This window comes from Chamaea fasciata, unplaced genomic scaffold (assembly GCF_029207755.1).
Source record: "Chamaea fasciata isolate MVZ Bird 193981 ecotype frontalis unplaced genomic scaffold, bChaFas1.0.hap1 SCAF_2, whole genome shotgun sequence".
In the NCBI taxonomy this organism is placed as follows: domain Eukaryota; kingdom Metazoa; phylum Chordata; class Aves; order Passeriformes; family Sylviidae; genus Chamaea; species Chamaea fasciata.
In genome coordinates, this window is record NW_027094087.1 from 65,075,478 (window position 1) to 65,092,618 (window position 17,141).

General features: G+C 43.1%; 1 protein-coding gene across 5 annotated transcripts in view; it reads right to left on the bottom strand.

The window, feature by feature from the left end:
- DACH1 (dachshund family transcription factor 1) overlaps positions 1 to 16,279 on the bottom strand; it is a 356,356-nt gene extending 340,077 nt beyond the window's left edge. For 4 of the 5 annotated variants that reach the window (XM_066176268.1, XM_066176270.1, XM_066176266.1 and 1 more), the window contains exon 1: positions 14,609 to 16,277. In XM_066176268.1, coding sequence (XP_066032365.1) covers positions 14,609 to 15,357 — 749 coding nt within the window. In that variant the 5' untranslated portion in view covers positions 15,358 to 16,277. Of the gene's footprint in view, positions 1 to 14,608 lie in introns of all 5 variants that reach the window. The other variant, XM_066176271.1, reaches the window with a different exon arrangement.
- Between the last annotated feature and the right edge of the window lie 862 nt (positions 16,280 to 17,141).

Below are 17,141 nucleotides of genomic sequence, written 5' to 3' on the forward strand. Positions count from 1 at the left end.
AAAATCAATTTCTGTACGTGACCACATTAGACATTGCTAAACCAAGACACAAAGTCCTTTCTCAATCAGAACATTTTATCATTCTTTTCCAAATTCTGATTGTTATATGAACATTTCAATAATAAAACTGTTAGATTATTTAAATTATCTTAATGCATAGGCATGGAAAAGTGACTATTTCTTCTTCATGTTACCCCGTCAGACATGGTGTTTTAAAATATGTATTGTTTGACCAGTCAATAGGAAACCTTAGCATTTGGTCTGAACTCATCTTATGTGATCTTTTATTAATGCACATTATACCGATAGAATTCAAGGACAGCAGGAAATAATTCAGCTCTGAAAACCGCAGCTGAAAAAGAAATAGAATGATGCCAATCGAAAGTATTTTAAAATAATATAAGCTTTCTTCCTTGTTTGTTTTGCTACAAAGAATTAGATAACGTGTTTCTTCAACAGAAGCATACACATTACAAAAATGTTGTGACATATGTGGGATACAGCCAAGCACCCAGGTGGCTAATCTCATTTTTAGAAGAAAGATACTGCTTTGTATGTTAATTGGTGCAAAAAAAAAAAAAGAAAATACATTTATGTTTTTATATGTACCGTCTTTATTTCTTCTCAATCAACAGAAAAAGTAGAAATTACTGCATGCAAATGTTCAATATTCATTTAATTTGCATGAAGGTGCTTGAACAATTTTTTTATTCTAACAAGCTCATTTTTCATGCGTTTTGTCTTTCATCCTAATCTAGCATCTGTCATTCCTTTTTGAAGTTATTATCGGCCCAATTCCCTCTTGGACATGGTTGCTGGGTGACCGGTATCTTAGCACCCACTTTGACAGGAACAGATGTGAATCTGATCAAGAGATTTCCCATGAGTACCTGAAATCACAAACAACTTTCGGGAAAAACAAACAGCCTTGCTGTCACCGTCCCTCTCTAGCCCTCCTTCCCATCCCTTCCCCCATACCCCCCAAAAAAGAGTAGGAGAAAGTTGATGCAGAGTTAACCAGCATCATTAAAAGGCATTATTATCTGGCAGGTGAGCTCCCCGAACACCCCTCTAGATGCTTCCGCCTTCAAACGCCAACTCTCAGCGTTAAGTTTTAATAACCCCCCTTTGAATCCTTCCAAAGACGACTGTTCGTCTGTAAGGTCACCATCTTCTAAACATTCTCACATTGAACCTGTTCTCGTCACTTGAATGCTCTCATTTAAATCAATGGGATTACTCGTGTAAGCAAATTTCACATGCACACAAGCACCCACCAGTTGTTTTATAACACCTAACTCACGTTTTGATTACAAATAATGTTCTTTGATTGCTCCCACACTTGGTTGCCGCTGTCTGTGAAACTGCAGCTTATGAAAACTCTGCTAGCTATGCAATCTGAGTACCAATACTGATAATATTTAAAGACCTGCATAATTTTATTATTTTAAATCATCCAACTGAGATGCTATAGGCAACAGGATTCCTTACACAAACCTGCTTGCAGGTTAAGACTTCTATATACAACCCAATTCCATAGTGACTATATTCATTGCTGCAAACAGGACATGGAAAACCAGGAAGAAACAGGAATTACAGGAATATACTTCTGAAATAAACTTAGAACCATACAAAGCATAGGTAAGAATTCTCACATTAAGTGTATTACTAAAAAAACCCTCTTTTTTTCATTCCCATTTCACATGTCTGCTGTAAGAATCTCGCCCAACATCAAAATCTGTGGTAAAGCTTATTTCTTCTTACTTGCTTTCCCAGGCTCTACTCTAAACATAGCCCTACTTAACGAAGAGAAAGGACTCAGTTGTGATCCAAAGACTGAAAATTTGATCATACATATGTAAACTTGTAAGGCCGCATGTGACAGCAACACCGGATAAATTTGCTTTAACATGCTGTCAAACAGCCTTTCACTTCTGCCTCTTCACGATGCTGCTCTTCACCATGTTCCCAGCCCCATAGCCTCAGGGCTTTTGTCCCTACTGCTACTGCTAGGGTTAGCAACTGCTCCCACTAAGCATCCTCTGTATCTGAAGTTTTCACAGTGCCTCATAAAATACAGCTTCCATGAAGAATTGTAAATTTTAATCTTTTTTCTTTTTTTCTTTTTTTTCTTTTTTTTCCCCAAATCCAGACAGGTGTGTGAGGGGAAGAAAGTAACCAGGAGAAAAGGAAAGAGGAAGGAAGAGTTTGAATTTTCAAAGATCCGAATTTGTTCCTTCGTTCTGAGTTGTTGTTCTATGATCAAAAAGATAACAAAGGGATTTTTTTTCTCTCTTGTTTAGATACAAAGAGACTTTAAGACAAACATTTCAATCACAATGAAGAATTTATTGCCACCTATAGGTGATCTTAAGTTTAATTTAATTTCCCTTATTTACAACCAAAATTAAAAAGCAGCCAAAACATTTTATAGATAGGTCAAAAGCCTTAGACTAGTCTGATCTAAACTTACTCTGGATGCAGTAAATTCAAAGAAACCTTCCACCCAACTTAAGAACAACAGAACTACAAAGGAAAAGCCAAGCAAATAAGAAAACTGTTTAAGCCCCTAATTGTAATTGGACCTCTCTACCTTCCTTTAAAAGTCATGTGGGAACAAAACCATTTGCTGTGTCTTGGAAAAAAGTATCCCCCACTCTACCCACTTGGGTTATCAGCACCACATAGCAGTCAAACCTGTTGATGGGACACGATGCACACATTTATAATAAATACATAATGGTGATAAGTAATCACCATTTTGAAGACCTGATTTTCACTTTGCCAGTCAAAACAAGACCAAGCCTTTGATAATGTCCTTACAATGATACCTCATGAAACAGTTTGATTATCCAGACTGGCAAAGTCATGAATGGCTCAACACAAACTGCACAGAAAAATTCACTGGTATGAAAAACAAACAACCAGAGTAAATAAGTATCTTCTTACTTGTCTTGGTAACATCTTTATATCCATTTCTCACCTACCAGTCCCTTTTGCCAAAGCCAAAAAAAAAGGGACCACTAACTCAGAACTAGTCCCCTCTGCCACATTCACACTGACAAAACTGAAAGCCTGTAGCCAGGAATCATCAGCTGAGCTGCTCAGTCGATCTGGAGTGTTAAGATGGCATTAACGACAAAAGCATCTATACTAGATTAGTAGTATCCAAATCTGTCACTCATCCACTAGAAACAGGTAGATTTATGCAGGCACTTAATGCCAATTTCAGCACTGAAAATATATTTCAAGGATTGGAAAGACTGACTGAGAATAGGAAAATAAGGTGAAAGCAAAGCCTGGAAGGTTTGCAGAGCCTCTGTGGGATAGTAATTGCTGAGGCAAACTTAAGCTGAACAGAACACTCACTTAGTTTGTTAAATAAATCAAAATGCAAGCTAATTCTAATTTTAATGTAACCCTTTAAGTGTTTGAATTAAGGAACCCTTCCATGTCCTTAGGGCCCACTATTTCAACTTAGCCGGCATAGTCCAACCTGGCAATACACCAGCAGGAACACTGAGCCAGCATAAATACCACACCACCTCACCAGAGAGAGGTATTTAGGCTTCTAGCTCAAACCAAAGTACTGAAGGAGGAATGCCATGGGAGCACCTACTCATTATTTTAATTGATTCAAAGATGAGGCAAGATGAACCATGATTTCCCAAATCCCAAATTTTTAGTCCAACTAAGGGAAGGAGAAAGGAAGAACGGCGTTTTGGGAGCCTCCTTGTGAACTGTCTCACTGGGTAACTCTTTTTGAACCTTGAACCACAGTGTCCCCATGTTTCAGGTGAGTAGCCCAGTATCTGCAGAGTTGCTCTCTTCTCTACAGCCCATACAATGTGTACTGACTACAGTTACTGCTTCCTCTATTTCACGTGCAAGAAAAAAAAGCCTAAGTTACTAAACCAAGAGGAGAATTCATAACTTGAGGATTTAGTCCACACCAAACAAACTCTATAATTTAAATTTTTTGCACCTAAATTGTATTGAGAAATCATTAGACATTTTAAAGAATTAGAATACTGAACTGTTAAATATTAGGCAATTGACCCATACTTAAGGTACAGTAAATTTCTAAAAATGTCCTCAGAAAAATTTAGTATAAAAACAGGTGTAGGAGAAAATTCAAATGTGACCCGTAAGGCCCCAGAATTTAGAAATGAATTGGGATCAGTTCATTCTTTTCTCATGGGGTAACTTGTATAAATGTAATTCTATGGTTTCATAAAACCAGGTCAAGTTTCTGTCCCCTGAGGTCCTTTGGCAATTTGAAGCATGGCAGCACTTTTTCCTGGCTACAAGTTCCAATCTGCACGCGTTCTGGATTTCTGAAAGGAAGCAATTAGCCAAGCTGAAAAGATAGACCTATCCTGTTCCGAGCACACCTTCCACACAGAAAACTACTTACAGGGGTGAAACACAATTTCACAGAACAGTATTTAGAACTAGTTGGTTCTGCATGTTTCACCTTTAAAAAAAATTTGTTCTCTCTCATCAGCTGGCACACCAAAGAGCAGACAAACTTACCACATAACAATGCCAGCAGTTTTAACTAAGGACATTACTCTTTCCTTAAATGTGAAAAAAGTTCTACTCATGTAGTCACACTTCAGAATATTTCTGAATACATGCATTTCATAACTATTGTTTTATTACTTCTCATGATATCACTGTATTGTCCTAATTTAAGTATTAAGACATAAAATAAGACTCAATGAGACAAAATAACAGAAGGGGTCACCAGAAAAGATGAGACCTCTGCTTGGCAGATCCACATTAGCACAGGCTCAGGAGGCTCCACTCCTTCAGGAACAACCTGAAATTACTCTGTTTAACACCACATCCCATCTACTGTGTCCTAGAGTCTGACTTTTATTGCAATGAGGTCAGAATGATACTGGGTTGAGTCTGACCACTCAGCTGAGCAACAACATGTGGTCTGTGTGGGACCACATGTCTTCTGGGTCAACTGAATGGATTCAAAGAGCAGAGGAAGGATAACAAAGAAATTCAGGTTTGCTTGAGCAGACTTCTCAGTGTGTAAATCTGACATGTAAAAACTACCAGCGTCTTCTCAAGATAAAATCCACCTTTTCCGCCACACTATTGAGATGGTGCCAGAGAAGCTCTGAACAAAATTTGTTGAAAATTTATTAATTCTTAGCGATGTCCCACCTGTTGTACCTTGAGGTGGCCTCAAGCCAACCCAACAGCTGTGGCTATCCCCAAACATGTTGACTAAAAACCTCACTGATGCCCTCCCCGGGAAATGCTATGGCTCCTTTCTTACATGATCTGCATGCACGCTCCTGAAACAGCTATATGCTGGTAAATTAGTATTTCTAATGCATTTGTCTCATAGTTTCTCAAAACTGTATTTTATACACAGTTATATGTTAAATTGTAAATTACTGTAGCAGTAGCTTCTTTTTCTACTACTGTCATTTTTAACATCATATTTCAGCAGCAAATTCACTTTAAAGGTAACCAGTAGAATTGCAAACCATCTATAATGCCCAGTAATGCAAGACAAAATATGTTATTATCATTTAATGTTTATTTTTTAACCTAGCCTGATAAAAGCTATGAGCATCAGCTTAAAAAAAAATCCATGAAAAACCAAAACCAAAACCAAGCAATCCTGCTTTATATTAGAACAACAGGCAACGTAACTTGCATCAGAATTTTGAAATCAGGCTTTCCTGGTGGATACAGACACAGAGAAATAACAAAATCCTACGTGTCACCTATGTTGTAGGAACTGTTCTAACAAGCTAAGAGAGAAATGTATTTAAAAAAAAAAAAAAAAAAAAAAAAAAAAAAAAAAAAAGAGAACATATGACTTTTCACTTGTATTAGTCCTTATTATATATTTAATACCACCTGAGGTATTTTCTTCCCCCCATGCAGTAAATTACTGTTAAGGAAACAGAAGATAATTGAAAAATGATTTCACTTCCTTCCCACAAACTAAAATGTGGAAAATGACAACCATGGCACATATCTTGGGAGCATTTATTCCCTTCAAAAAGGGACAGGCTTCATCTGTACTACAAAAATGAATACAAAAAAGTCCCAGTAGAGGGTAGGAAGTCACAGGTTATACCAAATTCTGATATTCATTCCTGCAAAGATGTTGCCTTGATTTCCTAAAATTAATTCATATGAAAGAATGCCTACAAAAACACTAAGATTACATTAAATGCATGATGCATTTAAAAATGCATCATGAATCTATTTTATGCAACAAGCGTTCATTTACAGGACAGTAAATTTCAAGCATTTTTTCAATGCTTTCAAACTGTCCCTTTAAATGCAAGAAAGTATACAGCAATCCAGCTTCCTACCTAAGATGTCAACTGATTCTTTTATAGCACTTCCAAATATATTTTGCATTTGCTTGGTTTAAAAGATACATCTAGGCTATTGAAAGCAACAGGACTATCTGCATTCTTAAAGTTACACATATGGTTTAAAACCACAGCACCGTTATTTTAATGTAAATAACTAAGTCCTACAGGTGACCTTGTCCAACAAAGAAAGGTTTTTACAGCAGGCCAAGAGACTGGAAACAAATTATATGCTTCATAAAGACATATAACGTTGTCATCCATTAAAACATGATATAAAACCAATTAAAGTATTAAGTTTATATTTTTTCCACATTTGGAAAAGAATAATTCAAAAATAATAGCTTTAGTAATGGGGTTTTTTTTAAGGAATGCTCAAATTATCAATAAGCCCTGACTAGATTTATCACAAAACTGTACGAACTGTACAAAACTGTAACACATGGCTTGCACTTCTCTTAAAAATACAGTATCTAATACCAGAAAACATTTTTCTTTCTGTCCCATATATAAAATAATGATCTAGCTCTTAAAGAAAATAAATCATTAGTAAGCATGAGAACAACATGAAATCAAAGTTACAAAAGACATTATTAAATACTTATAAAATATATCACCTGTTTCCTTTATATTTTACTATATATAACTGCTTTCTTTTTGGTTCCTTCCAATCATTTAAGGTAAAATGAAACAGCAAAGCATTTCCCTGATGAAAAATTCAAAAACAGTTTCTATTGTACAACAATTTGTAAATACAAGCATATGCTGAGAGACATGTCCCAAACAACAACTTCTACTCCAAATGTAAAATACCTATTGCCTGTTCTCAGTACAGCATTGTTAACAAGTGCTCTAACATGAACATTTAGAGTTATGAACTTCAACCATGGCATCGTAATATTACAAGTACATTTCAGCTGTCAATTATGCTAAAGCATGTGCAGCAGAGTCCCACGCTCCCATTTTTCCCCTTCTCCCCATCCAACTCCAGGATGTAACTCTTGTTATTTTATCAGTCAGGTAATCTGTATGCACACCTACTGTGCCCTCTCATTCAGTCATACAATCTAAAGAACAAAATGAATGTAAAAAAACACGTCTTAACAGCTAAGGTGCACTTTTTTCAGTATATTAAGTATCACATAAAATTATAATGTGAATAAGAAAACTAGTCTGAAAGCTTTGCTTGTTTTGGATCAAAAGGAATTTAGGCATAATTTAGCCATTTGCCCAATTCAGAGATTAATTCTATAAATTATAAGGATGAATAAAATTTCATTACCAAAACAACGGCTTATTTTAACGGAAAAAAAATCCAGTTGGTGTGGCAAGATGCACCGGGAAATTTTAATCGCACCTGCTCCTGGACTATGGCTAATATCAGAATTTCAATGGCCATAAAATCCCACTGCTGGATATTTGTAACAAAAAATGTATTTCTTTTTCATACTGAAATAGCTTTCTACGTCAAGATGAAGACACAAAATACATGGGATGCAAAGAAAATATCTAAAATTAATTCGTTTTGGAGTGAATGGGGTACCTTTAAACAGAATAATGAAGAGAAAGTTATGTTAAGTGTAACCCACACAAGTATTCTCAGGAGTGTACTATAAAAACTTCGGAATATTTTATTGTATTGAAAGCATAATTTCATGAACACTAACCAAAAAAGCTTATATTATTTCAGAAAGCTTTTGCCTATAACTAATAAAACGTTTTGATACACACGATTTTGATCTTTGCATTCAATTCTGCAAATTGTATTGTGTATATTTATCCACCTGCCATAGGAAAATGTTCACCCTAAAAGCAATTATCACAAAATACTGTTTAAAGCAAAGTGAACTAAAATACATTTTGTGATCCATTTCCTCGGTTCCAACTCTTGCAAGCAGTTTCATAAGTTTTGGTGGACACATCCTGAACTACCGCTCAAAGTCTGTTTGGTCCAATATCCCATCTCTAAAAGAGGCCTACGGGAACTCACGGAGGAGAAAGCAAGTTTTCAGTATTTTCAGAGTTATCCTTCTCCAGTATCGTTTCCCAGCTAATCACTGTGAGTGATTTAGAGTGAAAAATTCCAAACAGGATGTAGCTGGATGGTCAAAAAACTGATCCTTCCTCTCATGAAATTGAGTGACAGTATTTTTCTACTTAATGCTATGGAAAATATACTATTACCCTTTTCTCTTTTCTTCTGTAAAAAAAAAAATAAAACAGTTCACATTTATTAACAGTCAATGCTAAGATTCCATATTTTGTAGATTACACTTTAATATTCTTCAATGCCTGTGAAATAACATCAGCACCTGTTAGGAGATGCCCCCAGCTGAGCACAGTATCAGATAAATAAGTAGAACATAGTGGGTTAAGGATAAAGTTATTCCTCAAAGCAAACTGGATTTTATCATTTCAAGTCACAGACATAACTTGATTCTAAATATAAAGATTTTTGGTTTATGTTTCAGGATTTTTTAGAATAATTTAAATGATAATGGAAAAAGAAAATTTCTTCCTTAATTCACACTGGAGAAATTATCTATATATGAATTAACTCTCTGGATCATAATAGTTTTTTGCAGATGACTCTTCAGCTGTATCATTTAAATACATATTTAGGCAACTTAAAATTTACTGTCAATTCCTATTATGTCAGTCCACATTATGGCGCTGTTACAGCATGCACATTTAAAGATTATTGAAAAAATTACTGTTCATGTGCAGTATCTAATTTGCAAAAGGTTAATCACTATTTTAAAACAGTGAATGGAATTAACAAATAATGCAAAGCAGATGCCCCAAACGTTATTTTTAAAACAAAACATATTTAACTTATAGAAGAACAAACAGCATCTAAATCCAGTCCTGTTGCTTAAAACCAGACAGGCATCATGGTTGTTTTGGACTCTTCTTTCACTGGCTCATACAACTTAGATAAAACTCCATAGTTTCTGACTACTCTTTGCTATCCTGCAGCCATTAATGAATTTTTACAGCTAAACTTGTAAAGCTCCTCCATGACTAGGAAACACTGGCAATGGTGAAAGCAATTTAGTTGTACCAGACCAGCAGGGATTGCAGTAACAATTTAATGTATCAGTTAGGTAGTTCAAAAGGAAAATTTAAAACTCAATCCAGTGAATGAAAACTCTCTGCTTCGTACGCAATTCACTTTAGATGACCAGTCACAGAGATGGGCAAAAACAGCTATCTGGAGTGATCTAGGAACAGAGGAAAACAGAAGAAATACTAAATGGTAGCCAAACAAGATTAGCATTTCCAACAAATATTCGGAACCCACCCCGGATTACAGAATATCAAGCAGGACAAATTGTAAATAAGGGTGCTTTGAGCGCATTTAGCTTTACGGTGCTGCGGAGGGGCAGAGAAGAAGCCCAGGGTGGGGGCAACAGGCCCCCAGCACAGCCCACAGGGACACACCGTGGGGCACTTGCTGCATGTGCCCGGGGGCTCAGCAACCCCAGGCAAGGGCCTGTGGCTCTAGAAAGAGCATGGAAGCCTGAAACTGAACCAAACATTTGAACAGCTGTGGTAGTGGTCTGAGGAAATAACAAAGCTATCCATATAGTCCATTCTTGTAGGTAAAGTTGATACAAACCTGACAATAAAACTGTGCTTTTTTACATAAACTACATCTGCCAAGAAAAGATTTCTTGATTAAAAAAAAAAATACACAGAACTACCAATATTCATAGCTATAAAATAAAGGAGGAGTTAATAAAATTGAATCCTTGAGGAAGATCGTGTGAAGCAATCAGGGAAAAAAATATTCCCCTGCCCATCACTAGCAGGCCCTCATCTCCCTGCACGGGAACAGCGTCGGCACTTCTCGACAGGCAGCCAGCCTTCACAGCGCAGTGCTCCCTTCCAAAGTATCAGATACCCTGCTACAGCCAGCGACTAAGTATCAGATTAAAGGGATAAATAGTTCTGTTCTGCTGCAGTTAGTACGGTCCAAGGATCTCAGCTTCTAAACTACAATACCTACCATTAAATACATAATGTAAGGTAGATATTAAAGTACTGTTCTTATGAGCAACTGGAGTCTTTTATTTAGTTTAAGTCTAAGGAAACCACTTCCAAACCTTTTACTCCTTCTTTATAGTTACTACAATTTATCTTCTGGCCTTCCAGAAGTCATCTTTGCTTGTTAAAGCCTTCTACACTTCTGCTGATTATATTTTAATAATCTGTGGCAAGGAGGAAGGTCATCAATATAAACCACAGATCCTATTTATTTGACATTCCTTCCAGCTGCACTTGCTGACCTGTTCATTTAAAGTATCTATGATCTGTGCTAACCTACCTGGGTAAGATACTCCTTTAATTAATACAAACAGGAAAGAAAAAAAAAAAAGAAAAAAAAAGAAAAAGCTGTGCAATCGCACAGTATTCAGTAAACAAGGACATGCTAGGTCCACATAATTTGAGAGAAGCAGAAGCTAGAAAAGAGGGACTGAATAATGCCGTGTAAGATAGGCTTTGAAGAGAATTGTTTCATGTTCAGCATCTTTCCCCTTTATACTCAAAAATCAATTAGGTTGTTTTCCAAAAATTGTAAATAGCTTCCAAAGGCTGCAAATAATTCCCCACTTTAAGTATGAATGTCAATGAACTCATTCAAAATCATCTTCAAATGTCAGAAAAGATTAACACATCCTGGTCACAGAAGGGAGGTCAGAAGAAAGCGCACACTTTTAGCCTTTACTCGGGTGGGCATGATCCAAAGTCCGCATAAGTCTATGGGAAAACTCTAGAAAGGGACCCAGCATGGCAAAATTCCACAACAAGTGCTCAAAACACAAGAGACCAGAAACAATCTGGGATCAATAGCTTCCAGGTCATTAATCCTAGGCAGGTGACATCCAGTGCACAGTTCGCTACTCTCTTTCACCCACACATTTAAGAAATCTGAGTCGATTGGCATGTAGTAGCTTTAAAAATTTTCCATGTTTTGACTTTATCCTTCCCCTACTTGTTTGGCATATGGCTTTCCAGCATCCCATTAATGTCAAACCGTTTAATCGGAATGTAAGCTAAATGCACAGTTTGCTATTTCCTGGATTTCTGCTTGGCAGCTAATGCTTTTTATGAGGAAAATAAAAGCAAAGGTCAGTATGACCAGAAAAGAAAAGTCATCTTCCATAACGGAAGCTTATTTTTCCAGTGAACTGATACACAAGCCTAATTTAGAAAAAGGTCCTTTAGTATCATGTTATTATTAGTAGTATCACAAATAAACACAGAAACCAATTCACTTTACAGACCTCGACATTAAGCATTCAACAGAAAATCCCTTGGTGTTTTATTGATTTTTGTTTTATTGATTTTTTAAATAGCAATATCACAGTTAAAATGTATCATTTTGGAGAAACACATCTAAAACTTTTCCGTCTTGAAATAAGTTATTACAAATTATTTCCACAGCAACTGGCAACTAACGATTCAATCCATTTAGAGAACAACAAAGTAATGGCTTTATTTGGATGCCTTTTTGATTAAATAACATATTAACCTTGATGAAGCTTTCCAAAAAGGGATTAGTGTACTCGAGTGCATCAGCTGATTATGAGACAAATATAACAGTGATAAGATGCTGGTTCGAAATTTTTGAATCTGATGAGTATAACAATTTAGCCGCTAGGATGGAGTTGGCTCTTCCAATTTCCATCTCAACAGTAAAGTACCCACCCGGGATACAAAACGACATCACCCAGCAAAAGTATGCAGTAACTGGGAGTCAGGACAGGTCGCTTAAATCACTAAACTGAGTAGACCAAAATACCCTGCATAATTACCATAATGTCAGAAACAATTAAAAATAATTTGTAAAGAAAGAATTAAAAGTATTAGAGGGGAAATCCAGAAAGCAAATACAGATTTATCTTCCCATTATATCATCCATTTTGACTAAAACTCACTGACCCACTTTGCTTTATTTGTCCATACTGTAATAACATATCTTGCATACCTATTGTATATCTTTCCCATTAATTTATTTGCTTAATGTATGTATAAGTAAGTCTACTACAATTAAGCTTTTTAAGGGTCAAATCCTACTCACTTCTGAAGCCACTACTGTAATTTCTACTACAGGGGATGATAACACAGCAGACCTCAGGAACAGCTGAAACACAGCCGATTCTGTGCTGTTGACATAATCAAGCCATGTTACAACCAGGCTGCCAAACCCTTTCATAACCCTGCCAAGTCCAAGAATTGGTGTCTCCATACGCCCCCAACCGCTGCCACGCCCCCCCCCCCCCAAAAAAAAGAAAGTTTCTGTATTTCCTAATTCTACATGTTCAAATTAGCATTCACACGGTTATGACTGTGGCAAAGAAAAACTTCCATGAGTTTATTTTAAGGACCAAATCTTGGAACTCTTGTGGAGTTGTTACAAGTTACACACCACACTGACACACACACACAAAACCCCCAACCCAGCAATTGTCTAAGAGCAGCTATTAATATTCATGTTGATTCCACATGAAACAACAGCAGAGTTACCCGAGCAGCTACAGTTATGTCAGCGCTTGGAAGTTATTCCAGGCTGTTTTGTCCTGCTGCCCTGAATATTCAGGAACTTCAACAATCCATCCAGCAACTGCTACCGAAGAGTAAGTGCTCTGCTTCGCCTGGTTCTATGCTAATGACTGCCAGGCACCCTCTGCTGAATCGGGGGGGATGAGGGGAAGGAGGAGGGGATGTCACACCCCCCGCCACTGGGGATGGGACGGGACGGGCAGAAGCACGGCATCGCGTGGGGTTAATTCCCCACGTGTTGGTTGTTGCTGCATCTTGAAATCTGACAATAGGAAAGTGAAACGAGCCCAGTCTGTTTGTTTGGGTATATTGAAAGTAGCATCGGGACTTTGTCCACGACCTCCTCCGTAGAAGTTCCCAACGCCCCTCCAGCGCGGCAGAGCCCGAACCCCCCCGACCCCGCCCGAGGCAGGGGGAGAGCCCCCGGGGGCGCTTCCGACCGTTCTGATCTCGGGGTCACGGCAGTTATGCGATCCCTTCTCCTTATCGAGCAGATTCAGCCCTGTAACCTACAGATTGAGAGATAACAGCCTCATGCTTTCGCCCTCCGTTGCAAAGGCGGCTGCTATTGCATCAGGAATTTCCTCTTTTGCCAGCTCCTTCTATCCCCCCGACACTCCTCCCCGGCTGGGGCAAGTTTGGGGCTCACCTCCCCCCCGCGGTCTCCCCGGCCCGCGGGGTGCGGGGATAGCCCCGCACCGTCCGCAGCCGCAGCGCTGCTCCCCGCCCTCGGCGCCGTCCCCGCCACCGCACCCGCGTTACTCTACGCGGTAGCAGGATCTAGCCTTGCCAAACCCCTGCCGCGCTCCCGCTGCTCCCCGTCTCCTCCTCCTTGGCTGGCGGGGGCCTGGAGCTGCTCGCACCTGCTCCTCGGGGACCGACACCCCCACCTCCCCTCACCGAGGATGCAGCCCAGCCCGGCGGCCTGGCACCTCTCCCCACTATCCCAGAGCAAAGCCGCCGCCACCACCTCCTCCTCCTCCTCCTCCTCGCCGTCTTCCCGCCCTCCCTTCACCTCCCCCGTTCGCCATGTGGCAACTGCCTTACAGCCCTACACAAAAAGTGCACGTGCCCCCTCGGATGTGTGACACCAGCCGATGGCCAAGCGGCCTCCATCGCCCCGGAATGGGCCCGACGCCCGGGCAGCTCCGCGCCCCATCCCAGCTCACGCGACACCCCAGTGTCTATGTCGCCGTCCCCCCACCAGGACCGCTCCCCGCCCACTCCCGTGCGCCCTTCGGGCGGCTTTTTCCCAGGGTTGCCCGCTTTAAAGATACATCCAAGGATAAACTTCAGCTGGGGGTTCGGTCAGAAAGCGAGCACTTTCTGGCCCCTTCCCACCCCCGCCGGCCCTCCGCTCCCGCGCTGCGCTGCCCGCGGCCACCCCTAGCCCCGGCACGCCTCGGCCCTGGGGGCAGGGAAGGGGACAATGACAGGGCGACACTTGCAGGGCGCAGCGGGCGGGGGGGGCACAAACTCCCCTTCCGCTCTCTGTCCCTCCGTCCCACCAAGAAACAGCGCCGCTGGCTGCGGGGAAGGCCGGCTGGGTGCCGGGGCAGCGCGGGAGGGGGCAGCGGGAAGCGGCGCAGCGCTCGCCCGGACCGCACCGCGCGGGGGTGGGACGGGGGCGGCGGCGGCGGGGGGGCCGGCGGGCCGCGCGTGTGCCTTGCGGCGCTTACCTGGCGTTGGTGCAGTCGTTGTAGAGGGTCTCGAAATCCTTCCTGGAGATGAGTTTGCAGCGGTTGACCCCGGGCTGGATGGCCCCCAGCCCCCTCAGGATGCGGACCTGCTCCACGTTGCAGACCACGGGCGTGATCTCGAGCCGCTTCAGCTTGGTGTAGACCGTGTGCAAGCCCCCCACCAAGTGCTTCAGGAAGAGGTCGAAAGCCTGGGGCAGGCAGATGAGCTCGCAGCCCTCCACGGTGAAGGAGGCCACTTTGGCCCCCCTCAGATCCACCATCTTGCACTCGTTATTCTGGGGGGTGTTCTCCACCGGGGACGGGGTCGAGTACACGGGCTTGCCGGGCAGGCTGCCGGCCGCGCTGGCCGCGCTGGCATTGGGAGTGGAGGTGCCGCCGCTGCTGCCGCCGCTGCTGCTGCTGCCGCCGCCGCCGGTGCCCAGGCTAGGGCTGCCGCCGCCGCTGCCGCCGCCGCTGCCGTTACCGCCGCCGCCGCTGGTGGTGGAGGTGACTGTGGCCGCCGCTGCCGCCGCCGCCGCTGCCGCCGCTGCGATGGGCTCCGGCCGGAATAGGTTTGTCCCCGAAGCGGCCGGCGGGGGAGCGATGGACGGAGACGGAGAGGAGGTGGCCGACGACGAGGTGGCCGACGACGAGGTGGTGGTGGTGGTGGTGCAGGCGGCAGAAGTTGAGACCGGAGGCTGAGGGGGGACCAGCTGGGTCGGAGGGATCAAAGCAGCCGGTACGGCCATGGTCACATATACGGCGGAGGGGGCAGGGGGAGGGGGGAAAGTTCCCACACACACACGCAGGGGAAAGGGGAAAAATTTAAAAAATTATTAAAAAAAAAAAAAAAAAAAGGTAAGAAGAGAAGGGAGGAGGGGGGAGAAGAAGGGGGGGATAACCCCAGATCAGGTGCTGCGGCGAGCGAGAGAGCAGGGGGCAGAGTGAGAGAGAGAACGCACAAAGTGTCCCGCAAGTGGGGACGGAGGAGGAGGAGGAGGAGGAGAAGTCCGCTCCGGGCGGCGGGGCTGGGGCCGAGGGGAGGGGGAGGGCAGTTTCTTTTTGTGGTCCTTGCTCTAGCACCACGTTAAAGACGAAGGTGAAAAGGAGGAGGTTTGAAGGACTTCGGTTCTCTCTGGCAAGTACATTGATCAAAGATTGAGAGGGGAATGACAGAGAGAAAATGAGCGGGGAAGTGCTGGCTGCTGCCGCCGCCGCCGCTCGCTCGCTGGACGAGTTGTTGTTGTCACACGGTGCGGAGGGGAGGAGCTCCGGCAACTTGAAATACCCTTTGAAGCAGCAAAAGGCTCACTCACTAGTATTAACCCAAATTATCCAACCAGGAGCCCGGAGCAGGAAAACAGCGAGAGAGGGAGAGAAGTCCCTCTCCCCCTTCCTTCAGGAACCGTTAGATTACATGTTTCATGTTTCACCCCACCAGAGATGAGATGTAATTTTCCCAGCCCTTTTCAACAGTCGCTTGTCAACACAGTTTGTGAAGAAACACGAGCGTCTCCAGCGTTCCCCCAAAGCCGGGCGGGAGCGGGGGAGCCGGGGCGCGGGGCGGGCGCTGGGCACCGCACACCTTGCTGGGGCAGACAAAAGCAGAAACCTCCGGACGGGGCTGTTGCTCTTGCTGCTGTTGTTGCTCTCCCGGGACCACAAACGCTCCTCCCGGCGGGGTGGGAGCTGCGGCCCAGGGTCCCCTTTGTTGCGCGGCAGGCGGCGGCGGCTGCGCGGGGCGCGCACGGGCAGCCCCACGCGGCAGCATCCGCGGAGGGCTTTCCTGCGGCGGCCGCGGATCGGAGGGGACGAGGCACTACGGGTCGGGCCGCCGAGACGCCGCGCCAAGAGGGCTGTGGCGGCACAGAAGTAACTTGCGAGAGGGACAGGCGGGCGGCCCGCGCAGGTCCCGCCGCGCAACAGGTGTCGGCGGCGCGCAGCAGGCGCGCAGCCCCGGCCCGGCCCCTCCGCGCCAGAGCGCGCAAAGTCAGCCGGCGCGCTTGCCCGCGCATGCGCAGTGTGGCGGCGGCAGGCGCGGTACCTGCCGGCCCCGAGCCGGGATGCGGCTGGAGCGCGTTTGGCAGCTGGCGTGCCGGGCTCCGCCGAGAGAGCCCGCGGCTGTCTTCTGCCGGTCTCCAGCGCACTTCGCACTTTGAAAGGGGTAAAGAAATGGCCACTGCTACAGATGGGGGGTCTGCAAAACCAGGGGTCGGTGCGTGCGTAGTTCTTCCTGTTTAAAAAATACCCCCTGTGTATGCTTAATTGCGATGCATGTATGTGTACATAGCCTTTTTTTTTTTTTTTTTTTCTCCTATGATACTATTACATGAGACATGACTCACGGGATGACACATCTGTAAAGTGGATAATCTCAACTGTAGTAATTTGGTGCAGGGGAATTTCCACAGTATCAGACATAAACTGTTCTCATATGATCTGCTTGCTTATTGTACTTTAATTTACGAGAATTCGTGTTCTAGTGACACTTAAGAAACCTTTTGCTAGTGAAAATTAAGCTATCCTGCACTAA